The sequence below is a fragment of the Rhinoraja longicauda genome, chromosome 6, assembly GCF_053455715.1.
Source record: "Rhinoraja longicauda isolate Sanriku21f chromosome 6, sRhiLon1.1, whole genome shotgun sequence".
NCBI classification, from domain to species: Eukaryota; Metazoa; Chordata; class Chondrichthyes; order Rajiformes; family Arhynchobatidae; genus Rhinoraja; species Rhinoraja longicauda.
Genome location: NC_135958.1, coordinates 68,305,975 through 68,328,629, shown reverse-complemented (window position 1 = coordinate 68,328,629; position 22,655 = coordinate 68,305,975). Strand labels below are relative to the sequence as shown.

The window sequence follows — 22,655 nt, the reverse complement described above, 5'->3', positions numbered from 1 at the left end:
CAGGGTGGGTGATGGGAGAGGAATGAGGGAAATTGAGATATGAAGGGGAGGAGTACAGGAGGAGGAGGAGGAGGAGGAGGAGGAGGAGGAGGAGGAGGAGGAGGAGGAGGAGGAGGAGGAGGAGGAGGAGGAGGAGGAGGAGGAGGAGGAGGAGGAGGAGGAGGAGGAGGAGGAGGAGGAGGAGGAGGAGGAGGAGGAGGAGGAGGAGGAGGAGGAGGAGGAGGAGGAGGAGGAGGAGGAGGAGGAGGAGGAGGAGGAGGAGGAGGAGGAGGAGGAGGAGGAGGAGGAGGAGGAGGAGGAGGAGGAGGAGGAGGAGGAGGAGGAGGAGGAGGAGGAGGAGGAGGAGGAGGAGGAGGAGGAGGAGGAGGAGGAGGAGGAGGAGGAGGAGGAGGAGGAGGAGGAGGAGGAGGAGGAGGAGGAGGAGGAGGAGGAGGAGGAGGAGGAGGAGGAGGAGGAGGAGGAGGAGGAGGAGGAGGAGGAGGAGGAGGAGGAGGAGGAGGAGGAGGAGGAGGAGGAGGAGGAGGAGGAGGAGGAGGAGGAGGAGGAGGAGGAGGAGGAGGAGGAGGAGGAGGAGGAGGAGGAGGAGGAGGAGGAGGAGGAGGAGGAGGAGGAGGAGGAGGAGGAGGAGGAGGAGGAGGAGGAGGAGGAGGAGGAGGAGGAGGAGGAGGAGGAGGAGGAGGAGGAGGAGGAGGAGGAGGAGGAGGAGGAGGAGGAGGAGGAGGAGGAGGAGGAGGAGGAGGAGGAGGAGGAGGAGGAGGAGGAGGAGGAGGAGGAGGAGGAGGAGGAGGAGGAGGAGGAGGAGTGGGAAAGGAGAGGGAAATTGGTGGGGGGGGGGGTGGTCAGGGAAGGGAAAGTCGAGGGAAGAGAGAGAGAGAGAGAGAGAGAGAGACGGGGTGTACCCAGAGAAAGGTTGAGATAAGGAGGAGTCTATTTGGGCGGCATTTGACCCTGGAGATTTGAAGGAAGAGACCAAAAAGCAGGGAGGAGACTTGTCTAGTTCCAGCCCAAGATTGGATGGAGCTCGCTGCTCCGGTGAGAGTTAAACTGAAACTAAAATGCATGAGCTAGCTGTGATGCCAGATGCCCCAGCCCCAGCCCCTCCCTCCGCTTGAGATGATCACCTGTGGATGAGAAAGGCACTGGGAGGTTCTGCACTGCACTGCACTGCACGCACCCGGCCAGTGGAGAGGGGGAGTCGGATCCCACAGTCGCCTCTGGCCAATGGACCTCCCTCTGTCCACTGCTCCCTGTCTCTAACCCGGGCCAGGGTGTGCCGAGACCCGGGGCGGTCCCACCGCCGCGCCGCCTTTACTCCTCTCCAAAACATTTGACTTCCTCTCCCTTCAAGCTGCCATGCCTCGCAAGAAGAGTTCCCATGCGACCCACAGCAACATCGAACTGCCAAATGGATCCCCCAAGTCTCCCTTGCACCGCTCCAGGTCCGGCAGTGAGACCCACGACTTGACATACAAGGTGTGTAGCTCAACGTGTGTGTGTGTGTGTGTGCGTGTGTGGATGTGTTTATGAAACTAGCAGCAAAAAATCCAGCAAATCGCCCATTTAACCAGCCAGGGATTCAGCGACGGTGCTGCTTTGAGGGTGAGAGGGGGGACAGCAGAGGGAAGGGGGTGGGGGTGGGGATTGGGGTAGAAGAGGGTGAGGAGTCTCCCAGTCTCCGGACCCCCCACCCCACCCCTGCTGAGCAAACGCAGGGCTCTGGCAAATTCAGTCCTTGAGCTGGATAAATGCTGGAGCTGAAATCATCGAGCATCTGAACAAGTTTCTGCTGCGATCTTAGAATCCTGCAGTGTAGGAAGAAGCCACTCGGCCCGTTCCGTCTGTGCTATCCCAGACAGTGGGGCTAATTCCTCCCCACCCCCTTCCTCGGCAAGAGATCTCCCGTTTGCTCCAAGGTGGACTGAGGGCAGCCTGGTGCTTGTAAATGTAATGTAAAACTGCAAGATTATATATATATATATATATATATATATAGAGAGAGAGAGAGAGAGAGATGTATATTTAAAAGTCCTGATTCACTAATTCCTTCGAGGAAAATCTGCCACCTTTTCCCGATCAGGCCAGACCAACCGAGGTCTCTTCATTGGCATTAAGTGACATTACCATCTCCATGTCCCTCAGCATCATCATCCTGAGGGTCACCATTGACCCAAAACTAATTGTTCCCACCATGTAAACACTGTGACTTCAAGAGTAGCTTAGGTAGGTAACCTGTAATGAGTCACTTGTCCTGTTACCCAAAGCTTTTGCCTTAGTCTACAAGACTCAAGTTGGGCGGCACAGTGGCGCTCCTGGTAGAGCTAATCACAAAACGCTGGAGTAACTCAGCGGGTTAGGCAGCATCTCAGGAGAACAGAAATAGGTAACATTTCGGGTCGAGACCATTCATTAGATCATGTTTGATGAAGGGTCTCAATCCGAAACGTCACCTATCTCTTTTCTCCAGAGATGTTGCTTGACCTGCTGAGTTACTCCAGTGTTTTGTGTCTATCTTCGGTGTAAACCAGCATCTGCAGTTCCTTCCGACACACCTGGTGGAGCTGTTGCCTTACAGCACCAGAGACCCGGGTTTGATCCTGACCTGGTGCTGTTGGGTGGAGTTTGCACGTTCTGCCTGCGGCCGTGTGGGTTTCCCCCAGGTGCTCTGGTTTTCTCCCACATCACAAAGATGTGCGGGTTTGTAGCTTAATTGGTCCCTGTAAATTGCCCCCAATATGCAGGGAGTGGATGAGAAAGTGGGATAACGTAGAACTAATGTGAACCTGTAATTGATGGCCGGCATGGACTCGATGGGCTGAAGCCCTTGTTTCCTTGCTGTATCTATAAACTAAACCAAACTAAAATGATGGAACGTTTTCCTTCACGTTCAGGTGTCACGAAGCTCCAAACCATTAAGCCCAAAGTAGCTCACCCAATTGGTGCCACATTCTTCACCCTAAACATCCGTTTCCTCCACCACCAGTGCAGTGTGGTTGCAGTGTGTAGCCTCCACAAAATTCACTGAAGCTACTCCCCCTGGCTACTCTGATTGTCCTTGAATCCACAAGTGCCAAGTAATCAGGAAAGCAGCGGCTTTCTTTAGTCCTTCTTGGAACACACTAGAGGCCTCTTGCTGAGGAAGGGGCAGCACAGGTGGAATGGGCCGAGTAGCCTCTTCCTACACTGCAGGATTCTTAGATTGAAGAAGAAACTTGTTATGACGCTGTTGTGTTCGGTAAAATCACTGGATTCAGATAAGAGATTTGATTCACTCAGTAATTTGTTACTACTAAATACACTCACGCTTTCCCGAATATCCCCGAACGCACTTGCAAACCCACGAGTACACAGCAGAGCACGCCGCAGGGCGTTTCTATGTACACTCACGTAAACCCGTACGCACTCGCAAACTCATCAGAGCACGCCACAGGACTTTTCGTTCGTGATCACCTGGCACCGTTTGCGACACGGTCGAAGGCTGAGGTTCTCTCACCCAACACCATCCTTTATGGCATTTCTTATTAGACCAGACCACGCCACTACCCCCTCTCCAAGCCAATCATAAGCCCCCCTTGTCTGCAATGTTTCTGCACTACTAGCGACAGGTGGTCTACCCAGCTATTGCCGTTGTGTTGTGTTTGCCAACGTTACGTTTTCCCATAGAATAGCCTGGGAAAGACTGCGTTCCCAGGCAATGATCACAGGATGCGAGGAGATAACGCGTCTAGAAACTTGTTTTCGAGAGGTTATGGAATGTAGGGCTGCTAACTTAGTTGATAACTCCATTTCACATTTTAGCTGAAATTGTCATTTTAACCCTTACATGACAGATGCTCCATTATTTCATGTTCCAAAGACAATAGACAATAGGTGCAGGAGTAGGCCATTCGGCCCTTTGAGCCAGCACCACCATTCAATGTGATCATGGCTGATCATTCTCAATCAGTTCCATTTACCTAGCTCGATAACTAAACATGCCAATGCTTGCCAAGTCATAATCATCTCAATGTATCTCTATTTTTTCCGTTTGGCATTCAATGGCAAATTCACAATGGCAAATTCACAATGGCAAATTCACAAGAATGGGGAAGGACTTTCCCACCCCCAACAATCTCAGGGTCACCATTGACTAAAACCTCAACTGGACCAGGTAGATAAATGCTTGGGGACATGAGCATGTCGGAAGCTGGAAATCCTGCAGCAAGTCATTTACCTTCTGACTTTCTAAAGCCTCTCCAGATTTTTTTAGACTTTAGAGATACAGCGCGGAAACAGGCCCTTCAGCCCACCAAGTCCGCGCCGACCATCGATCACCCCGGATGCTAGCACTATCCTACGCACTAGGGACATTTTACAATTTTACCGAAACCAATTAACTTACGAACCTGCATGTCCCTGGAGTGTGGGTGGAAACCGGAGTACCCGGAGAAAACCCACGAGGTCACAGGAAGAACAAGCCAACTCCGTACAGACAGCACACGGATTGAACCCAAGTCTCTGGCGCTGTAAGGCCACAACTCTACCGCTGCGCCACTGCGCCGCCCCAATCTGATGGAATACTTTCTACTTGCCTTACTGAGTGAAGCTGCAACAACAATCAGGGAATGCAACATCAGTACAATAGTAGGGCAGTTATGCTTTAGCTACAATAGAGATTTGTGAAGCTGCATCTCACCTGGACTGGGCAGGTTGTCTTATGAGAATAGATTAGATATAATGTTAGTAGTGGGATTCTCAGAGATAGAGCCTTCATGCATTTGGAAAAGCAAGGACTGATTAGGGATAGTCCGCATGCCTTTGTGTGTGGGAAATGGTGTTTCATGAATTTGATTGAACCTTTTGAAGAGGTGACAAAGAGGGTTTACGAGCCATGTTTAGTTTAGTTTAGAGATACAGCGCGGAAACAGGCCCTTTCGGCCCACCGGGTCCGCACCGACCAGCGATCCCCACACATTAACACTATCCTATATCCACTAGGGACAATTTTTACATTTACCAAGCCAATTTACCTCCAAACCTGTATGTCTTTGGAGTGTGGGAGGAAATCGAAGATCTCGGCGAAAACCCACACAGGTCACGGGGAGAACATACAAACTCCGTACAGACAGCACTGGTAGTCGGGATTGAAACCGGGTCTCCGGCGCTGCATTGGCTGTAAGGCAGCAACTCTACCGCTGCGCCACCGTGCCTCCTTGTTTGGCGGACTTTAGCAAGACCTTTGACAAGGTATTACGTGGTAAGCTGGTCTGGAAGATTAGACAACATGGGTTCCAGGGTGAGCTAGCCAATTGGATACCAAATTGGTTTGAAAGTAGCGGTAGAAGGTTGGTTTACAGACTGGAGGCCTGTAACAATTGGTTTGCCACAGGGATTGGTGTTCGTTATTTATGGTAATGATTTCAATATGAATGCAGAGAGCAAGGTTAGTCACCATGCAGATGACATTAAAATTGTTGGTATCGTGGAGAGTCAAGAAGGTTACCTGAGATTACAATGGGAGGTTGATGATCTGGGCCAATGGGCCGAGGAATGGCAGGTGGAATTTCAATCTGATAAATGTGTGGTGTATTTTGTAAGACAAACCAGAGCCCTGGGGAGTGTTGTCGAAGAGTGTTGTAGGAGTGCAGGTATAATTCCACGAAAGTGGCGAAGAAGAAATTTGGCATGCATGACTTCAAATTTCAAATGACATATAAAATTATAAAAGGACTGGACAAGCTAGATGCAGGAAAAATGTTCCCAATGTTGGCGGAGTCCCGAACCAGGGGCCACAGTCTAAGAATAAAGGGGAGGCCATTTAAAACTGAAATGAGAAAAACCTTTATCGCCAAGAGAGTTATGAATTTGTGGAATTCCCTGCCACATAAGGCAGTGGAGGTCAATTCACTGGATGAATTTAAAACAGAGTTAGATAGAGCTCTTGGGGCTAGTGGAATCAAGGGGTATGGGGAGAAGGCAGGCACGGGTGACTGATTATGGATGATCAGCCATGATCACAATGATTGGCGGTGCTGGCTCGAAGGGCCGCAAGGCCTCCTCCTGCAACTATTTTCTATGTTTCTAATGGCTAAGATACTGAGTACACAGGTTGGGATATCATATTACCGCTGTATAAGCTGTTTGTCAGGCCACATTGGAGTACTGTGTACCTTTCTGATCACTCTGCTATAGTAAAATTGTCATTAAACAGGAAAGGGTGTAGAAGAAGATTAATGAGGATGATACCAGGTCTAGAGAGTTTGAGTTATAAGGAGAGCTGGATAGGCTGGGTCTTTTTTCTCCAGAACTTAGGAGGCTGCAGGATGATCTGATATGTTTCTAAAATCTTGAGAGACACAGATAAGGTAAATAGACACAATCTTTTCCCAGGATAGGGAAGTCTAACATTAGAGGGCATAGGTTTAAGATGAGAGGGGAAAGATTTAAAAGGGACTTGAAGGGCTACTTATTCACACACCGGACGAAGTGTATATGAAACGAACTGCCAGAAGACGTGATAGAGGTGGGTACCGGTATAATATTTAAAGGACGGGTATTTGGATTAGGAGGGATTTGGGCCAAACGCAGGCAAGTGGGACCAGCTCGGTTAGGCAACTTGATTGGTATGGATGAGTTGGACTTTAGGGCCTGTTTCCATGTTGTACAACTGTATGAACCTCTGACTAAAAAAGACACAAAGTGCTGGAGTAACTCAACGTGTGAGACAGCATCTTTGGAGAGCATGTATAGGTGACGTTTCAGACAGGTGATGTATTGGGAGGGCCCCAAAATGTCACTGGCATTTTGAAGAGTTGGAATGGATTTGATCGAAACATGTAAGTTCTTGCAGGGTCTTCACAGTGGATGTGGAGAAGATGATTTGTGTAAGGATCTTAAACCAGTTCACTGTTGAAAAATAAGGCTTTGCCCATTTAAGACAGAGATGAGTCTTTTCTCATCTCTCCCAGAGATTCCCGATGAACCATCCTGGGGTCTCAAAGCCAAGTCTTTGAATATTTTGAAGGCAGAGGTGGATGGATGCCTGATAAGCAAAGGGATAAAGAATTACCGGGGAAGGTAGATGCAGAGTTGGAGCTTTAATTGGATCAGTCATGTTGTCATTGGATGGTGGAACAGGATGGAGGAGTCAAACTGCCTTGTCCCGCCCCTACTTCATCTGATCGGCACCTAATCCCCAAACTTCATCCAAGCCATTGTTAATATCAGGTGGCTATTCCAATGCACTTTATATCAGCTTCGTTTCTTCTGTTTATTGTAAACTTGAGATCACAAAGCCATAGAGCCATATAGCACAAAAACAGGCCCATCGGCCTAACTCTTCCACACCGACCAAGATGCCCCATCTGAGCTAGTCCCATTTGACTGTGTTTGGCCCATGTCCCTCTAAACCTCTCCTTTCCATATACCTGTCCAAGTGTCTTTTAAATGTTATTATTGTACCTGCCTCGCGTACCTCTTCTGGCAACTCGTTCCATATATATCCACCACCCTCTAAGTGAGAAAGTTGCCCCTCAGGGTACCTATTAAATCTTTTGCATCTCACCTTTAATCTATGACCTCTAGTTCTTGATTCCCCTATCTGGGGTAAAATAAGCTGTGCATTCACCCTATCTATTCCCCTCATGATTTTATCTACCTCTATAAGATCACCCGTCAGTCTCCTGCGCTCAAAGGAGACTTTGCCCAACTTCTCACTCCAGATCAGGCCCTCAAGTCCTGGCAACATCCTGGTGAATCTTTTCTGCGATCTTTCCAGCTGAAAGGCATCTTTCCTACAGCCTGGTGACCAAAATTAAACACAATACTCCAAAAACAGAGCAAGGCTACACACAAACTGGAAGAGCAGCACCTCCATATTCCACTTGGATAGCATACAGCCTAACAGTACGAACATTGAATTCTCAAATTTTTGATAACTAACCTACAATGGCCCTCCTTTCCCCTCTCCTTTTTCTCCCTGTCTTTCCTGTGCCCCCACTGGATGCACACACATTTCTCCCTTTCCCCTTCCCCCATCTGAGGAAGGGTCCTGACCCAAAATATCACCAATCCATATATTCTCCACAGATGCTGTCTGATCCACTGAGTTACTCCAGCACTTTGTTACACCAGCATTTGCAGTTCCTTGTGTCTATAATACTCCAAGAACTGCCCAATCAACGTCTTGTTCAACTGTAACTTTTGTCCCAACTTCCATGCTCATTTGAGGTCATCCAAAAAAATAATCTTGAGGGATGGAAGAATAGATCCAAAATTAAATAAGGTCAAATATGAGGACTTTTTTTAAAAAAAGGAGTAAGAGTTAAGGAATCATTCAATCATAATGTAGTGCTAGACATCCAAGGAGACCTCGTTCAAAATATGCGTCATCGGTACATCTCAGCAAAAGAAGAATAGTTCCAGGAAAGGACTCAGCTTTTGGAGTGACTAACTAAAAATGTTAAACACGGTATAAAACTTAAAGAAACCAAGCGTATAATTGTGCATAGACAGCCAACAGGTCAGAAGACCCGAGAAAATGTGGGAAAAAATGGCAAAGAATAACTGAAAGATTAATAAGGAAGGAATCATTAGATTATGGGATAAAGCTAGCTAGAAAGGTGAAAACAAATCATTAGAATTTCACAAGGCATTTAAAAATAAAATAATTTACCAAGTGAGAGATGGTCCTATGGTAAATGAGTTTGGGGGATTATTAATAGGAAGCAGGGAGATGGCTGGTATATTGCATCAGTCTTTACTTTGGGGAGGATACATGTAACATTCTAGGAAAAGTCATAAATATGGAATTGCAAGGAAGAGAGGAACAATGGAAAATTCCAATCACCTGGGCAATACAGTGATACTGAGCAAATTGTTGGTGTCGAGGCTGACAAGTCTCAGGCTCCTCATGGACATCAAACAAACGTCTTAAAATAAAAGTGAGATGGTTGATGTCTTGGTTTCAATTTTCCCTGAGATGGGGAAAGGTTCCATTAGATTGGAAAATAGAAAATGTAATTCTCTTATTCAAAAAGGGAAGGAGGGAGAAAACAGGGTTCCACTGGCCAATTAGTGTGACATCTATCACGGGGTAAATGTCAGATTTATAATTAAAGAGCCTAAAGCGGGGGACTCAGGAACAAATTCAAGGTAAGTGGGAAAAATTAACAAGGTTGCACAAAAGGAGAGTCATGTTTGACTGACTAAATGGAATTTTTTGAAATATCATGTATGATGCTTAAGGGGAACCAGTGGATGCACAATATTTATCTTACCAGAAGACATTTGAAAAGGTGTCACAACAAGTGTTATTACAGAAAATAAAAGCGTGTGATGTGGAATGGAACATACTGGCATGGATAGAAGATTAGCGGCCAAACGGGAGCAGAGATAGGGACATAGAAACATAGGTGCAGGAGTAGGCCATTCGGCCCTTCGAGCCAGCACTGCCATTCAATATGATCATGGTCGATCATCTAAAATCGGTACCCCGTTCCTGCTTTTTCCCCATATCCCTTTATTCCTTTAGCCCCGAGCTAAATCTAACTCTCTCTTGAAAACATCCAGTGAGTTGTCCTCCACTGCCTTCTGTGGCAGAGAATTCCACAGATTCACAACTCTCTGGGTGAAGATGTTTTTCCTCATCTCAGTCCTAAATGGCCTACCCCTTATTCATAAACTGTGACCCCTGGTTCTGGACTCCCCCAACATCAGGAACATTTTTCCTGCATCTTGCCTGTCCAATCCTTTAAGAATTTTATATGTTTCTATAAGATCCCCTCTAGTATAAGAAAATAACTGCAGATGCTGGTACAAATCGAAGGTGTTTATTCACAAAATGCTGGAGTAACTCAGCAGGTCAGGCAGCATCTCGGGAGAGAACGCATTCCTTCTCTCCCGAGATGCTGCCTGACCTGCTGAGTTACTCCAGCATTTTGTGTATAAGATCCCCTCTCATCAGTTAACAATGGTCTATTGTCCAGTTGGCAAGATGTATTGTGTGCGCTATGCCACAGGGATCAATGTTGGGGCCCCAAACTTTTCCAATTTATATAGATGACTTGGATGAAAGCACCAGAGATATGGTTGATAAACGATGAAGATATAAGGATAGGTAGGGAATTAAATGGTAAAGAAGACCTGGAGAGACCATGATAGGATTCGTGAGTGGGCAGAGATCTGGAAAACTGATTTAATGTGAAAAGATGTGAAATTGTCCATTTTGTCAGGATTTTTTTTTTTTATAAAGCAAATGATCTAAATGGTGAGAGATTGTACAGCTCTGAGATGAGGAGAAACCTGGGTTTCTGGTGTAAACACTAGTGTGCAGAGAGAACAAGTAAATATGAAAACTAACATAATGTTATAATTTATTGCTCCTGAAATTTTAATAGCAAAATAGGGCAATTATATGAAGCATTGGAGAAAACTCACCTGGTATACTGTGCACAGTATTGGTCTCATTATTTAACGATGATGTTAGTGGATTGGAAGCAGTTCAGAGAAAGTGCACAGTTCCATACATGGAATGGGAGTGCTGTCCTCCGAAGAAAGAATGGACAGGTCAGTTTTTTTTTCTTTGAAGTTTGGAAGAATGGCAAGGAATTTGACTGAAACATGTGAGATCCTGAGGAGTCTTGGCAAGATGGATTGGAGGGATTTTCCACTTGCGGGAGCTGTTAAAACTAAAAGTCAATGTTTTTTAAAAAACCCGTTTAAGACCGTTGAGAGGTGAAATTATTTTGCGGTTACAATTAAATTCAATGGCGAAGCAGACTCAAGGGGCCAATTGGTCTACTCTTGCTCCTAGTTCAATGGCACGCCATCTGTAAACCTCATCCAAGCTTTGTTAATTCAAGGTGACTACTCCAACACAATCCAGGTTGGCCTTGCTCCATCTCAAATTTGAGGTTATACAAATCGTTGCAGCCCATGTCCTAAATCATATTAAGTCTTCAGCCTTTGAACCATAACTTTAATAGCTCCACTACTAAAGCCATACCATAAGTTATCAAGGTCTTTAGCTCTGGAACTCTCTCGCTAAACCTCTCTGCCTCTTTTTCCTCCTTTAAAAATGTTCCATAAAACCTTCCCATCAAGATTTGGGTCATCTGCTCAAAGATATTCTCCTTCTTCTTGTTTCTGATTATAATGCCAAATTCAAGACAAGTTTTAGTTTCAGTTTTTGAGATGCAATGTGGATACAGGCCCTTCAGCCCACCGAGTCCGCGCCAACCAACAATGACCCATGCATTAGTTCTATCCTACTCACTAGGGACAATTTACAGAGGCCAAATAACCGACCCACCCGCACATATTTGGGATGTGGAAGAAACCTGGAGGAAACTCGTGCGGTCACAGGGAGAACATGCCAACCACACAGGCTGCACCTGAGACCAGGATTGAACCCTGGTCTCTGGCGCCATGATGCATCAGCTCCACCAACTGGCAGGCGTACCACCCAGTTTGTAACTGTAAACATCCCTTGATATAGGGAAGTAGTGGCAAGAATTCTGTGGTGTGGAAAAATACACAAATCTGTTACAAAAGATGAAACAACAGAACGGTTGGAAAACATTAGCAGGATTGCACAAAGTCAACATTGGTGCATGAAAAGAAAATCGTGCTTAATAAATTAACTGAAGATTTTTGATAATGTAACTGGTCAAATAGATAAGGGAGAACCAGGGGAAGTGGTGTATTTGGACTTTCAGAAGGCTTTTGATAGATGATTAATATGCAAAATTAAAGCACATGGGAAATAGGATGAAATACTGGCATGGATTGAGAATCGGTAAACAGACCGGAAAAACAGAGTGGGTCTTTACAGGTGGCAGGCAGTGATTAGTGGGGTGCCAGCGGGATCAGTGTTTGGATCCAGCTATTGATAATGTATATTAATGATTGGCATGAGGGCGTAAATGTAGCATCTGCATGTTTGCTGACGACACAAAGCTGGAGTTGCAGTAGTGTGAGTTGTGAGGAGATTGCCAAGAGACTTCAATGTGAGGTAGACAGGTTGGGTGAGTGGACAAATGCATGGCAGATGCAGTTCATCATGGATAAATGTGAAGTTATGCACTTTGGTTCCGAACAAAGAAAGTCCAATTATTGTGGGAATGGCAATAGACTGGGAAAAGGGAAGGTGCAACAAGATCTGGGCGTCCTTGTACACCAGCGGTGAATAGTGGTGCTGATGGTATGTGGGATGTGCAGAATTTAGGTGAGATAGTTGGTTTGGTGATGGGATATAAAATGGTTGTCATGTAGATTGTTTTCTTAGTCGAATGTTGGAGAAACAAAGAGATAACACATTGTTTTTGATCTAGTCTTTGTGCAATCAGAAGGGGCTAATTAATAATCTAGCAGTTAAGGGACGTTTTGGAAAAGGTGATCAAAATAAGGCAAATTTCAGTTTTATTTTAGAGATACAGCATGGAAACAGGCCCTTTGGCCGACCGAGTTTGCACCGACCAGCGATCCCTGCACACTTACACTATCCCACACACACTAGGGACAATTTACAATTAGACCAAGCCAATTAACATACAAACCTTGTACGTCTTTGGAATGTGGGAGAAAACCCACGCAGCTCACGGGGAGAACGTACAAACTCTGTACAGACAAGCACCGATAGTCAAGATCAAACAAGGGTCTCGGGCACTGTAAGGCAGCAACTCTACCACTGCACCACTGTTCCGCCCTAAGATTTTAGATTTCAGTCTCAACTCTAAACAGAGGAAACTACAAAGTTGTGAAGCAAATTGGCTGCTGTAGAGAGGGAAATCCCATTAAATTATATGACTGTATAAAAGCGATGGGTAACATTTGTAGAATCAATGCACAATTTCCCTTCAAGGAACTATGCCCAAGAAAGAAACTGGTCCATTTACTTAACAAGTGAAGACAGTATCAGATCAAAGCAAAAGACTAATGATGTTGCCAAGAAGAGTAGTAAGCCCGAGGATAGAGAAAACTTCAGATTTCAACTAAGGAGGATCAGGTAACTCAAAAGGAAAGAACAAGTAAAATATAAAAGTAGCCCAGTGAGAAACTTTAGATAAGAATGTAAAAGCTTTTACATATATGAGAAAAGGAAAGACCCCGACAGCCAACTGTCTGTACTACCAAAGATCTGCGCTCCAGAACCTGTTGCACCTCTTACCAAGCTTTAGACTTGTAGACCTTAGAGAGACCGGTCTTTTGGCCCACTAGGTCTGCACCAACCAGCGTGCACGCCATACACTAGCATTATCCTACTCGCTAGGGAACAATTTACAATTGTTTACCGACGCCGATTAACCTACAAGTCTGCACGTCTTTGGAGTGTGGGAGGAAACTGGAGCACCCCAGAGAAAGCCACAGTGGGAACGTACAAACTCCGTACAGGCAGCACCAGAGGTCAGGATCGAACCTGGGTCTCCAGAGCTGCAAGGCAGTAACCTTACTACTGCTTCACCATGCTGCTCGTGTGCCAGTACAAATGCAACCCTAGAATTCTCTAGGTATGTCCTGTTCACAATAACCAGACAGATCACCCAATCTGTTTTTGTAATCACCCTGCAAAGTGATGGGACCTGACATTGGCAATGCTATGAAGCAAGACCTATTCACCAATAGCTTACTCATCAATGCCCAGCTTATGTGTCAGGAGGATCACTCTTAAGATTGAAGGCAGGACATTAATGAAGCAGCTGAAGATGGTTGGGCTCAGGACACTGGCCGGACCTCATCTTCGCCTTGGTGCAAACATGGGCCAAAGAGCTCCAATTCCAGAAGTGAGGTTGGAGCGTCTGCCTTTGACTTCAAGGCATGTGTTTGGTGCAAGGTGGCGTCAGGAGCCTGGTCAATGGCCATTAAAGGGAAAAACATTCCAATGGTTGGAATTATACCTCACACAACAGAAGAATTGTGATATCCCAGCCAAGAGGAGTTCTTCAGACTACTGTTCTCAGCCCAACCATTTGGAGTTGTGGAGTAGAGGTTTGCATATTGTACTGTAGAGTGGGGAATAGTTGGGTAGAATAGGTGGTGGGATTTTTCCACTTTTTGGTACCATCAACCCCCTCCCCCTCCTTTTCTCACCCCTCCCCTTTCTTCCTTCTAACCCCCCTCCCCCTTCCTTGTGTCCAACCTGGAATCGCACCTATTTCTCCTCCCCTCCCCTCCTTCCACTAACATTCCTTCCTCTTGCTTCACAATTTGCAACTTTCCAATTCTTTTGTGTCACACCTTTGGTCTTTTAATCTCTGGACGTTATTTGATCATCATCCACCCCCTCCCCCCTTCCTCACCTATCTCCACCAACTACATGCCATGCTCTCTTCCAGCTCCCCCCCCCCCCCCCCCACTCCCACCTCCCCAACACCCCCACAATCTGTCTGAAGAAGTTACGACCCAAAACATCACCTATCTATGTTTTCCAGAGATGGTGCCTGGCCAGATGAGTTTCTTTATTTGTAAACCAGCATCTGCAGTTCCTTGTTCCCATATCCTATGTGGTATGACACCTGACTATTGCACAATGGAGAGAGAGGTGTAGATATTGCATTGAGGAGAGTGGCGGGTGATGTAGTGCAGGTGGAGTTTTGGGTGTTGCAGTGTAGAGTGGGTTATTTGTGGTACAGTGCGAAATGGGGTATTTAGGTATTTTCTACATAAAATATTCAATTGGATTACCATTTGATGAAGGTTATTTGGGTGGAGTGCAGTATGCATTCGGTAAAGATTAGAGTATTTGGGTAGAACAGGGTGTGTGGTTGTATGCATTACGTGGCATTGGGTGGACTGCAATTAATCATATTTCTCTAGTGTGAATGGAGCATACTGGAAATTGGGTGGGGATAAACGTGGGATGCCTTTTTGAGATGTACAATTTAACAGAAATACAGAATGTGGAAATATCAAAGATCCCTACTGAAAAGTGAAAGGCTTGGATAAACTTACCGAACAGTGAAAGGCTTGGATAAACTTACCGAACAGTGAAAGGCTTGGATAAACTTACCGAACAGTGAAAGGCTTGGATAAACTTACCGAACAGTGAAAGGCTTGGGAAGCATGGATGTGGAGAGGATATTTCCACTCGTGGGAGAGTCTAGGACTGGAGGTCATCACCTCAGAATTAACGGACGTTCCTTTAGGGAGTAAATTAAGAATTTCTTTAGTCAGAGGGGGGTGAATCTGTGGAATTCTTTGCCACAGAAGGCTGTGGAGGCAAAGTCAATGGATATTTTTAAGGCAGAGATTGATAGATTCTTGATTAGTATGGGTGTCAAGGGTTATATGGGGAGGCAGGAGAAGGGGGTTAGGAGGGAGAGATTAATCAGCCACGATTGAATGGCGGAGTAGACTTGATGGGCCGAATGACCTAATTCTACTCGTATCACTTATGACTTTATGATCCACCTCAAGACAACCTGTTCCAGTCCCTGTCAGTAAAACACATCATCAAAGTTTACAAAAGAAGCAATAAATATGGCTTGCTGCCTCACAGATGGGTATGAGGCACAACACATTGTTCACACTCAAAATCCAGTTGAATGCTAGTGATGCAATTTCAATACGAGAGTTATCAGTTTCATCAGGACTTTCTTTCATTCTGATGAGTCCCAACTTTCAGAGCACTTTGCAAAAGTGCAGAAGGATATGGTCCTTATTCGGACAAATGGGATGAGTATAGATGGCCAAAATGGTCAGCATGGATATGGTGGGCCGAAGGGCCCATTTCTGTGCTGTCCAACTCGATGATACAAGGAACAGAAAATGTTGATGTTGGTAAGGTATAGAACATTCAGTACAGCTAGAGCACATTTAGATTCAGCGTCAGCAGCAAATGCACCCAGGCAGTGTCAGTGTGGACTAGGCTCTGGAGGGTTGGAAAGGCACTCCAGCTCACGGCAATTTCTCCTCACTTTGATTCGGGCCTTTTCAGCTGCTCCGCGGATAAAGGTGTCGATCTAAAACTCCACACAGGCATCCTGAATAAGCCTCAACCGAGTATGAGAAATAGGGAGGATTATCAACAAGCTGAGCATTTGAACATCTAGGAACCGCATTGGTTACCAAGCATATGTGGTGAAGGTCTTGATTGAGACTCATGGTGAGTGGAAGCCTGGAAGCTAACCAAATGGCATTGGAGTAATCGAGGCCGCTGTTAGGGATGAGGATTACTGCAGCAGATTAGCTGGATCAGGGTTGAGATAAATTACTCCGACTTTTTGTATCTCTCTTGTAAACCAGCATCTCCAATTCTTCCTTAACAAAAGGAGGAAATGGGCGTGATATGTGATCTGAGGCTCATGTTGTGATCAAGTTGTTCAGCATTGGGCAGTTATTGGAGAGCGTGTTATTGGAACACGCAGGAAATTGAGCTTGCAGGGAGCAGCAAAGGAAAGGCTTCACTCTTCCCTTGATTTCATAGAGTCATAGAGTGATACGATGTGGAAACAGGCCCTTCGGCCCAATTTGCCCACTAGTCTCAACTACCAGCATTTGGGCCATATCCCTCCAAACACATCCCATAAATGTACCTGCAACTACCTCTCAAATGTAGGGATAGTCCCTGTTAAATAGCGGAAAAGCAGTCCAGCGTATATGTGAGTGGACTTAAGCTTGAGATAATTTACTTTAGAATACATTGTGCTGAGAAATTGACCAACTGTATCTAAAAGGTCAGAAGGGAGAAGCCAGATCTAGATCCCATTAAACATGTAGAACATATGCTCTCAGTGCACATTAATCCCAATAGCACTGCCACGGTGAAATGTGCTGTGGGCATTTCAGAGGGGAAGGTTTCACTCTAAGCACCTGAGTGGAAATTGACAGAACATTTCAGAAAATGTGAACCAAGGTTCATTCCCACACTCCCACTTCTCCCAAATCTCCTGTATTAAAACCACGGGATATCAATATCTGTTGGTTCCACTTAAACACAGTCCATGTCCTTGTATTTGCATAGAGTTTATGCAGGCCAATAGTTGTCCCATGGAGAACAGATTTTCTGCCCATTGCTTTGTACGGAACTTTGCTGCATATAAATTGGCTTCTGCAGTTTAAATGCACTGCTTGAGTGTTTGGGAATATTTGGGAATATTCTGAAAGGCACAACGTAACTGCAAGCCATCCTTCCTTTTCACTCTTCTTTTCTTTTTTAAATTTCGGATTATCAATCAACTTCCACGCACTTTGTACCTTCTCCCTGTGACCTTTGTGGGTTTTCTCCAGGTGCTCCGGTTTCCTCGCACACTGCAACGATGTACAGGTTTGTAGGTTAGTTGGCCTGGTAATTGCTTTGAGCTCCACCTCGGGGCCGTGGACTTACCATCGGAGCCTGCGATCCCTTGCCTGGGATCGACGCTCCAACCGCGGCCTGCGGATTTGAACATCGAGGTGCTCGCAGTCTCGGGTAGAGACTGATGCTGGGAGATCCAAAGTCACAGAAGGTTCGACTAGCCCTGACCCGGGGTCTGGTCGCTCGGCGCAGGGGAGCTGAGATCCGCCCCTGATACGGGAGCTTGATCGCCCCGACGCGGAGAGCTCGACCGCCCCAACGCAGAGGGGTCGACTGCCGGCTGCGGGAGCCAAGATCGCCCCGACCAGGGAAGATTCGAGTGCCCCGACTGCGGGAGAACAAAGAAGGGAAGATGATTGAACATTTTTTGCATTCCATCACAGTGAGGAATGTGGGGAGTCACTGTGGTGGATGTCCACGTAAAAAATGTATTTGGGTGTCTTGTTGCTCTTTATTGGTATGACTGTATGGCAAATCAAATTCCTGGTATGTTGCAAAACATACTTGGCTAATTAAGTACTATTATAATTCTGATTCTGATTCTGATTGGTAAAGTTGTAAATTGTCCGTAGGATAGTGTTAGTGTGCAAGGATTGCGGGTTGGCCCAAACTCAGTGGGCCAAAGGGCCTGTTTCCACGCTGTATCTCTAAACTAAACTAAACTAAACTAAAGGAGTTGAGTTCGTCCAGCCAGAAGTTTCACGTTGGCCAGTACTGGCTGTTCATTACCAAACTGCAGGGAATTAAAAAAATAAGAAAGACATTCATTGCCTTTCTCCAAAGCCATGGGTAACTGGTGTGCGGAACAGAAGTTTCTGCTGCTGTCTAGTGCTGGCTGTGGAATGAGAAGACAGTGGAATGAGATACTTTCTGCTAATTTTGTTTCAATGCAGCAGTGAGCTAATTGTTTAGCTCAGTCATTTAGACAGCAAACTAACTGTTTGCTACAGTATCTGATCACTGTCACCCAATTAGGAGCAGAATTGGCATTTATTGCAAATGCATCACCATTTATGGTTAACTGGCCCTCTGCTGCAACGCTGCTTTCATTTCCTTCTTTGCCTGAGAGTGGTTTCTTATTGCTGTCTCAGTTTAACTCCTCAGAGCTGTGTTTGGTGCAGAACATGGGGAAGGCAGTGGGCTTGCAAAATGCGGCAGGAAAAGTTCCCCCCCTCGACGGAGAACATTTAAACATTGCACGTGTAGGAAGGAACTGCAAGTGCTGGTTTTCACTGAAGATAGACACAAAATCCTGGAGTAACTCAGCGGGTCAGACAGCATCTTTGGAGAAAAGGAAGAGGTGACGTTTCGTTTCGAGACCCTTCTTCAGACTGAAGAAGGGTCTCCACCCGAAAAGTCATCTATTCCTTTTCTCCAGAGATGCTGCCTGGCCCGCTGAGTTACTCCAGCATTTTGTGTCTATTTAAACATTGCAGACTGTCAGTCATGATCCAACTTCCCTGATTCTCGTGCAACAACTTATTTCCTCTCCCCACTACCCACAATCCACCCGATCTTGCTCTCCTCACCTGGCACCGCCACTCTCTCCCCTTTCCTGTCTGCACCCCAGCTGATTTACTCCCCACCCTCCATTCTCTCTGATGCACCTTTCAGTCTAAAGGAGCTGCCTTTCCCACATTTTGACCTGAATGAGCCAATCCTTTCTCCAGTGCCCTGGTGGCAAACTGGAAGCAAACATCTTTGGTTCCCTTAAATCCCAACACTGCTAACCCTAGGAAGATGGTTTTTCTTTCCCTCTCGCCCATCACCATTGTAACCTCTAATGGTTTGTTCAATATGCTCCAGCTTACACTCTTGCCTGCGCCCTCCCAGCATTGCCCCCATATGCCTCTCCTCCCATCACTCCGTGATCCACATCATTTCCTCAATGTTAGCTGGCTTTCAGGCAGTCTCTCCGCTCTGACCTTTTCTGAGGCCCCCATCCTCTCCCACAACATCTATGATCTCTTATCATCATGGTTTCTCTCAAACCATCACTCCACTGACATCTCCTCCTCCTGTTTACACAATCCTTTACTCCATTCTCCTGTACATTTTGGTACGTTAGTAAAAACCACCCCTGGAATCCCCTTTGACCAGGTTCTTGGCTTCCAACATATCTTCATTAACTAACACCATACATTTAACAAGATCATATGGTCATAAGTGATAGGAGTAGAATTAGGCCATTCAGTCCATCAAGTTTACTCCACCATTCAACCATGGCTGATCTATCTCTGCCTCCTAACCCCATTCTCCTGCCTTCTCCCTATAACCTCTGACACCTGTACTAATCTAAATGTAGGAAGACAAACCAGAAATGATATCAGACCCCTTGTTCATGGATTAATTGGTGGATAACTTTAACTGCCTCCCGGTGTAGAGATAAGTGGTAGAAACTTAGATGATGGGAATGTGTGGAGAATAGATCGCAGGGGAAATCCATGAGGAATGGGATTGTTCTGCGAACTGGCAGAGCATTAATGAGCTGAAATGTTTATGACCAATGCTTTAGTTGGAGAGGTCTGTTTAAAGGCACATCTTCTCGGAATGGTTTACAGAGGAGATCCCCGGGCTTGCAGCCAACAAATCTGAAGGTTTACTGGACGGGAAATGGAAGTCGGCAGTTAATTAGAGAGCAAATTCAGAGGCTTGCAGAGGTGACAAAGGTTCCCAGGCCAGAGGAGTTCATTCAGATCTCCACGATTCATGTGGATGGAAGAAGTTAGGAAATCCTTCTTGCTGAAAACTGTGCCGAAGTATCCCGAAAAGCATTTTGGAAAGGTCTTGTTGCTTGTTGACATTGCACATGAGACAATAGTAGGCGCGAAGAAGGCTTCAGATAACATATGAGTCATCCTTAAGTAATCCTGTTCCTGATTAAATGCATACAAAAACAGGATCAAAATGAACTTGTATCGTGCACCTACAAAAACTTTATAATCAACTCTGTATTTACAAGGTGGGGTTAATATTGCAATGGGTAGCGAGGCGGCACAGCTGGTAGAGCTGCTGCTTCACAGCTCCAGTGAGCTGGGATCAGTCCAGACCTCGGGTGCTGCCTATGTGGAGTTTGCACGTTCTCCCTGGGACCATGTGGGAACACTGTTTCTTCCTGTGATCTGATTTCCTCCTATGTCCCAAAGACGTGCAGGTTGCTGGATTAATTGGTGGATGTCTTTAAGTGCCCCCCCGGTGTGCACATAAGTGGTAGAAACTGATATGACGGGAATGTACGGAGAGAAGATTGCAGAGTAAATTTGTGAGGAACGGGATTGTTCTGTGAACTGGCCTGTCATCAATGAGCTGAAATGGCTTCTGTCCATTTTACAAGAAAGTACGGCCACTCTGTGCACAGCAACGATCCAACAGACAACAGAAGGATGATGACCAGATAATCATCTGCAATGCTCCAGTACAACAGGGGTATTACCTCCTCAGTGCGGTGTTCTCATTAGGTGACGTGGCTTTGCAGTGCAGCATTCCCTCAGTACCCACGGAAACCTCACCTTAGATTGTGCGCAAGACTTTGGTCTTGAAATCAGGACTTTCTAATGTGGAGGCAGGAGCAACCTGCTGAGCAAAAGCTACACCTGGAAACGACTGAGGCAAACATGGCGTACGACTGGGGAAATACGGGTGTCAGGAGCAATGGGTTGAAGGCAGGAGAATGGGGTTGAGAGGGAAAGATAGATCAGCCATGATTGAATAGCGGAGTACACATGATGGCCTAATTATACTCCTATAACATGAACTTATGACAGGAACTTACTCTGAGCAGCATCAAATCCTGCACCCTTATTTGGCCAATAGTCTACTTAAGTAAAGAAAATACCAACTTAAATTACAACCCCCATCTTTCATGATTAATGTGCAATGTGGAGAGGTATCTTAGCTGGGTTCTCTTTGGATACTCTGTGTCATTTACAAGCGATCATCTCCCACGTTTTGCTGGATTTCTTGCATTAAACTGATTTGTTGAATAACTGTTTCATTCACTCCTCAAGGAAGGTTCTAATGAGATTTTGCACGCATTGTAGGTGATGTTAATTGGAGACTCTGGTGTGGGCAAGACCTGCTTCCTGGTCCAGTTCAAAGATCACGCCTTTCTAGCAGGGAGCTACATTGCAACTGTCGGAATAGACTTCAGGGTGAGATGCCATTCACAGGTTTTTTATTTATTCCATTATGTGATTGTATTTTAAGGCTGCTCCTCTGAAGAGCTCTTCCCCCATCCATCCATCCATCCATCCAGAAGACAGTGATTTAGGGTGGGGATGACATCTAGATGCACTTGCATGCAGCTCCAGAGAAAAACCTGAATTAGTCTAGTTTAGCTTATTGTCATGTGGACTGAGGTACAGTGAAAAGCTTTTTGTTGTGTGCTAACCAAGCAATTGAAAGACTATAGAAGGTTACAATCAAGCCGTCCACAGTGTACAGAGAAAAGTGGAGTGATGGTAATGAGTGATAGCAATCCACTTCTGGGGCCAGGACGCAGAGAGTCGCCTGGCGTTGGACGCCATCTTGCATTTAGGATAGGGATTAGGATAGGGATTGAACTCTGGGGTCTGGCACCAGAGCCTCTGGCACAGTAATAGACAGACTCTGAATGGTGAATCCCTCAAAAAACTGTTTGCCAAGAGATGAGAAGACTATATTGTTAAAGGGAGTTGACTGAGGGAATCCATCAGTTTGCTTTCAGAGCCAACTTTAATTTATCAAGGGTCCTTAATTACCCACTGATCTTATTCAAGGAGTCACTAAGGAACTTTATTACTTGGATACTAGGAGACTGAGGTGGAAAAAAGCATGACAATCATAGAGAGGTTTAATGCACAGTTTTTGTTCCCTAGTGTTGGGAATCAAGAACCAGAGGGCATAGGTTTAAGCCGAGAAGGGAAAGATTTAATAGAAACCCGACAGGCAGCTTTTTCACACAAGAGGGTGGTGGGGGTATAGAATGAGCTGCCAAATGGGACTAGCTTGATGGGCGTCCAGGTCAGCATGGACAAGTTGGGCCGAAGAGCCTGGTTCCATGCAGTATGACTCAATGAATGTTTAGAGTTGTAAGTGGGCTGCTTTGTTGTGGGTGTTCAGCTTTTCGAGCCGTTCTCATCCAGGCAGGTGGAGTGTATTCTTTTCTAATGTTTTAGAGGTACAGTGTGGAAACAAGTCCTTCGTCCCGCCGAGTCCGTGCCGACCAGCGATCGTCCTGTATCCTAGCACCATCCAACACACTAGGGACAATTTTGTTTTACAATTACTGAATTACCAAAGTCAATTTATCTATAAACCTGTACGTCTTTGGAGTGTGGGAGGAAACCGAAGCACCCGGAGAAAACCTACATGGTCACAGGGAGAACGTACAAACTCCGTGCAGACA

At 45.8% G+C, this 22,655-nt stretch overlaps 1 protein-coding gene across 2 annotated transcripts in view; it reads left to right on the top strand.

Moving 5' to 3' along the window:
* Positions 1-22,655, top strand: part of LOC144594558 (ras-related protein Rab-37-like) — a 147,123-nt gene that overhangs the window by 84,944 nt on the left and 39,524 nt on the right. Inside the window, exons 1-2 of one of the 2 annotated variants that reach the window (XM_078401256.1) lie at positions 993-1,473; positions 21,310-21,420. The exons of the other annotated variant lie outside the window; for it this stretch is intronic. Of the exons in view, the coding sequence (XP_078257382.1) occupies positions 1,354-1,473; positions 21,310-21,420 (231 nt within the window). The 5' untranslated portion in view covers positions 993-1,353. Of the gene's footprint in view, positions 1-992; positions 1,474-21,309; positions 21,421-22,655 lie in introns of those variants that run through there. 2 annotated transcript variants of the gene reach the window in all.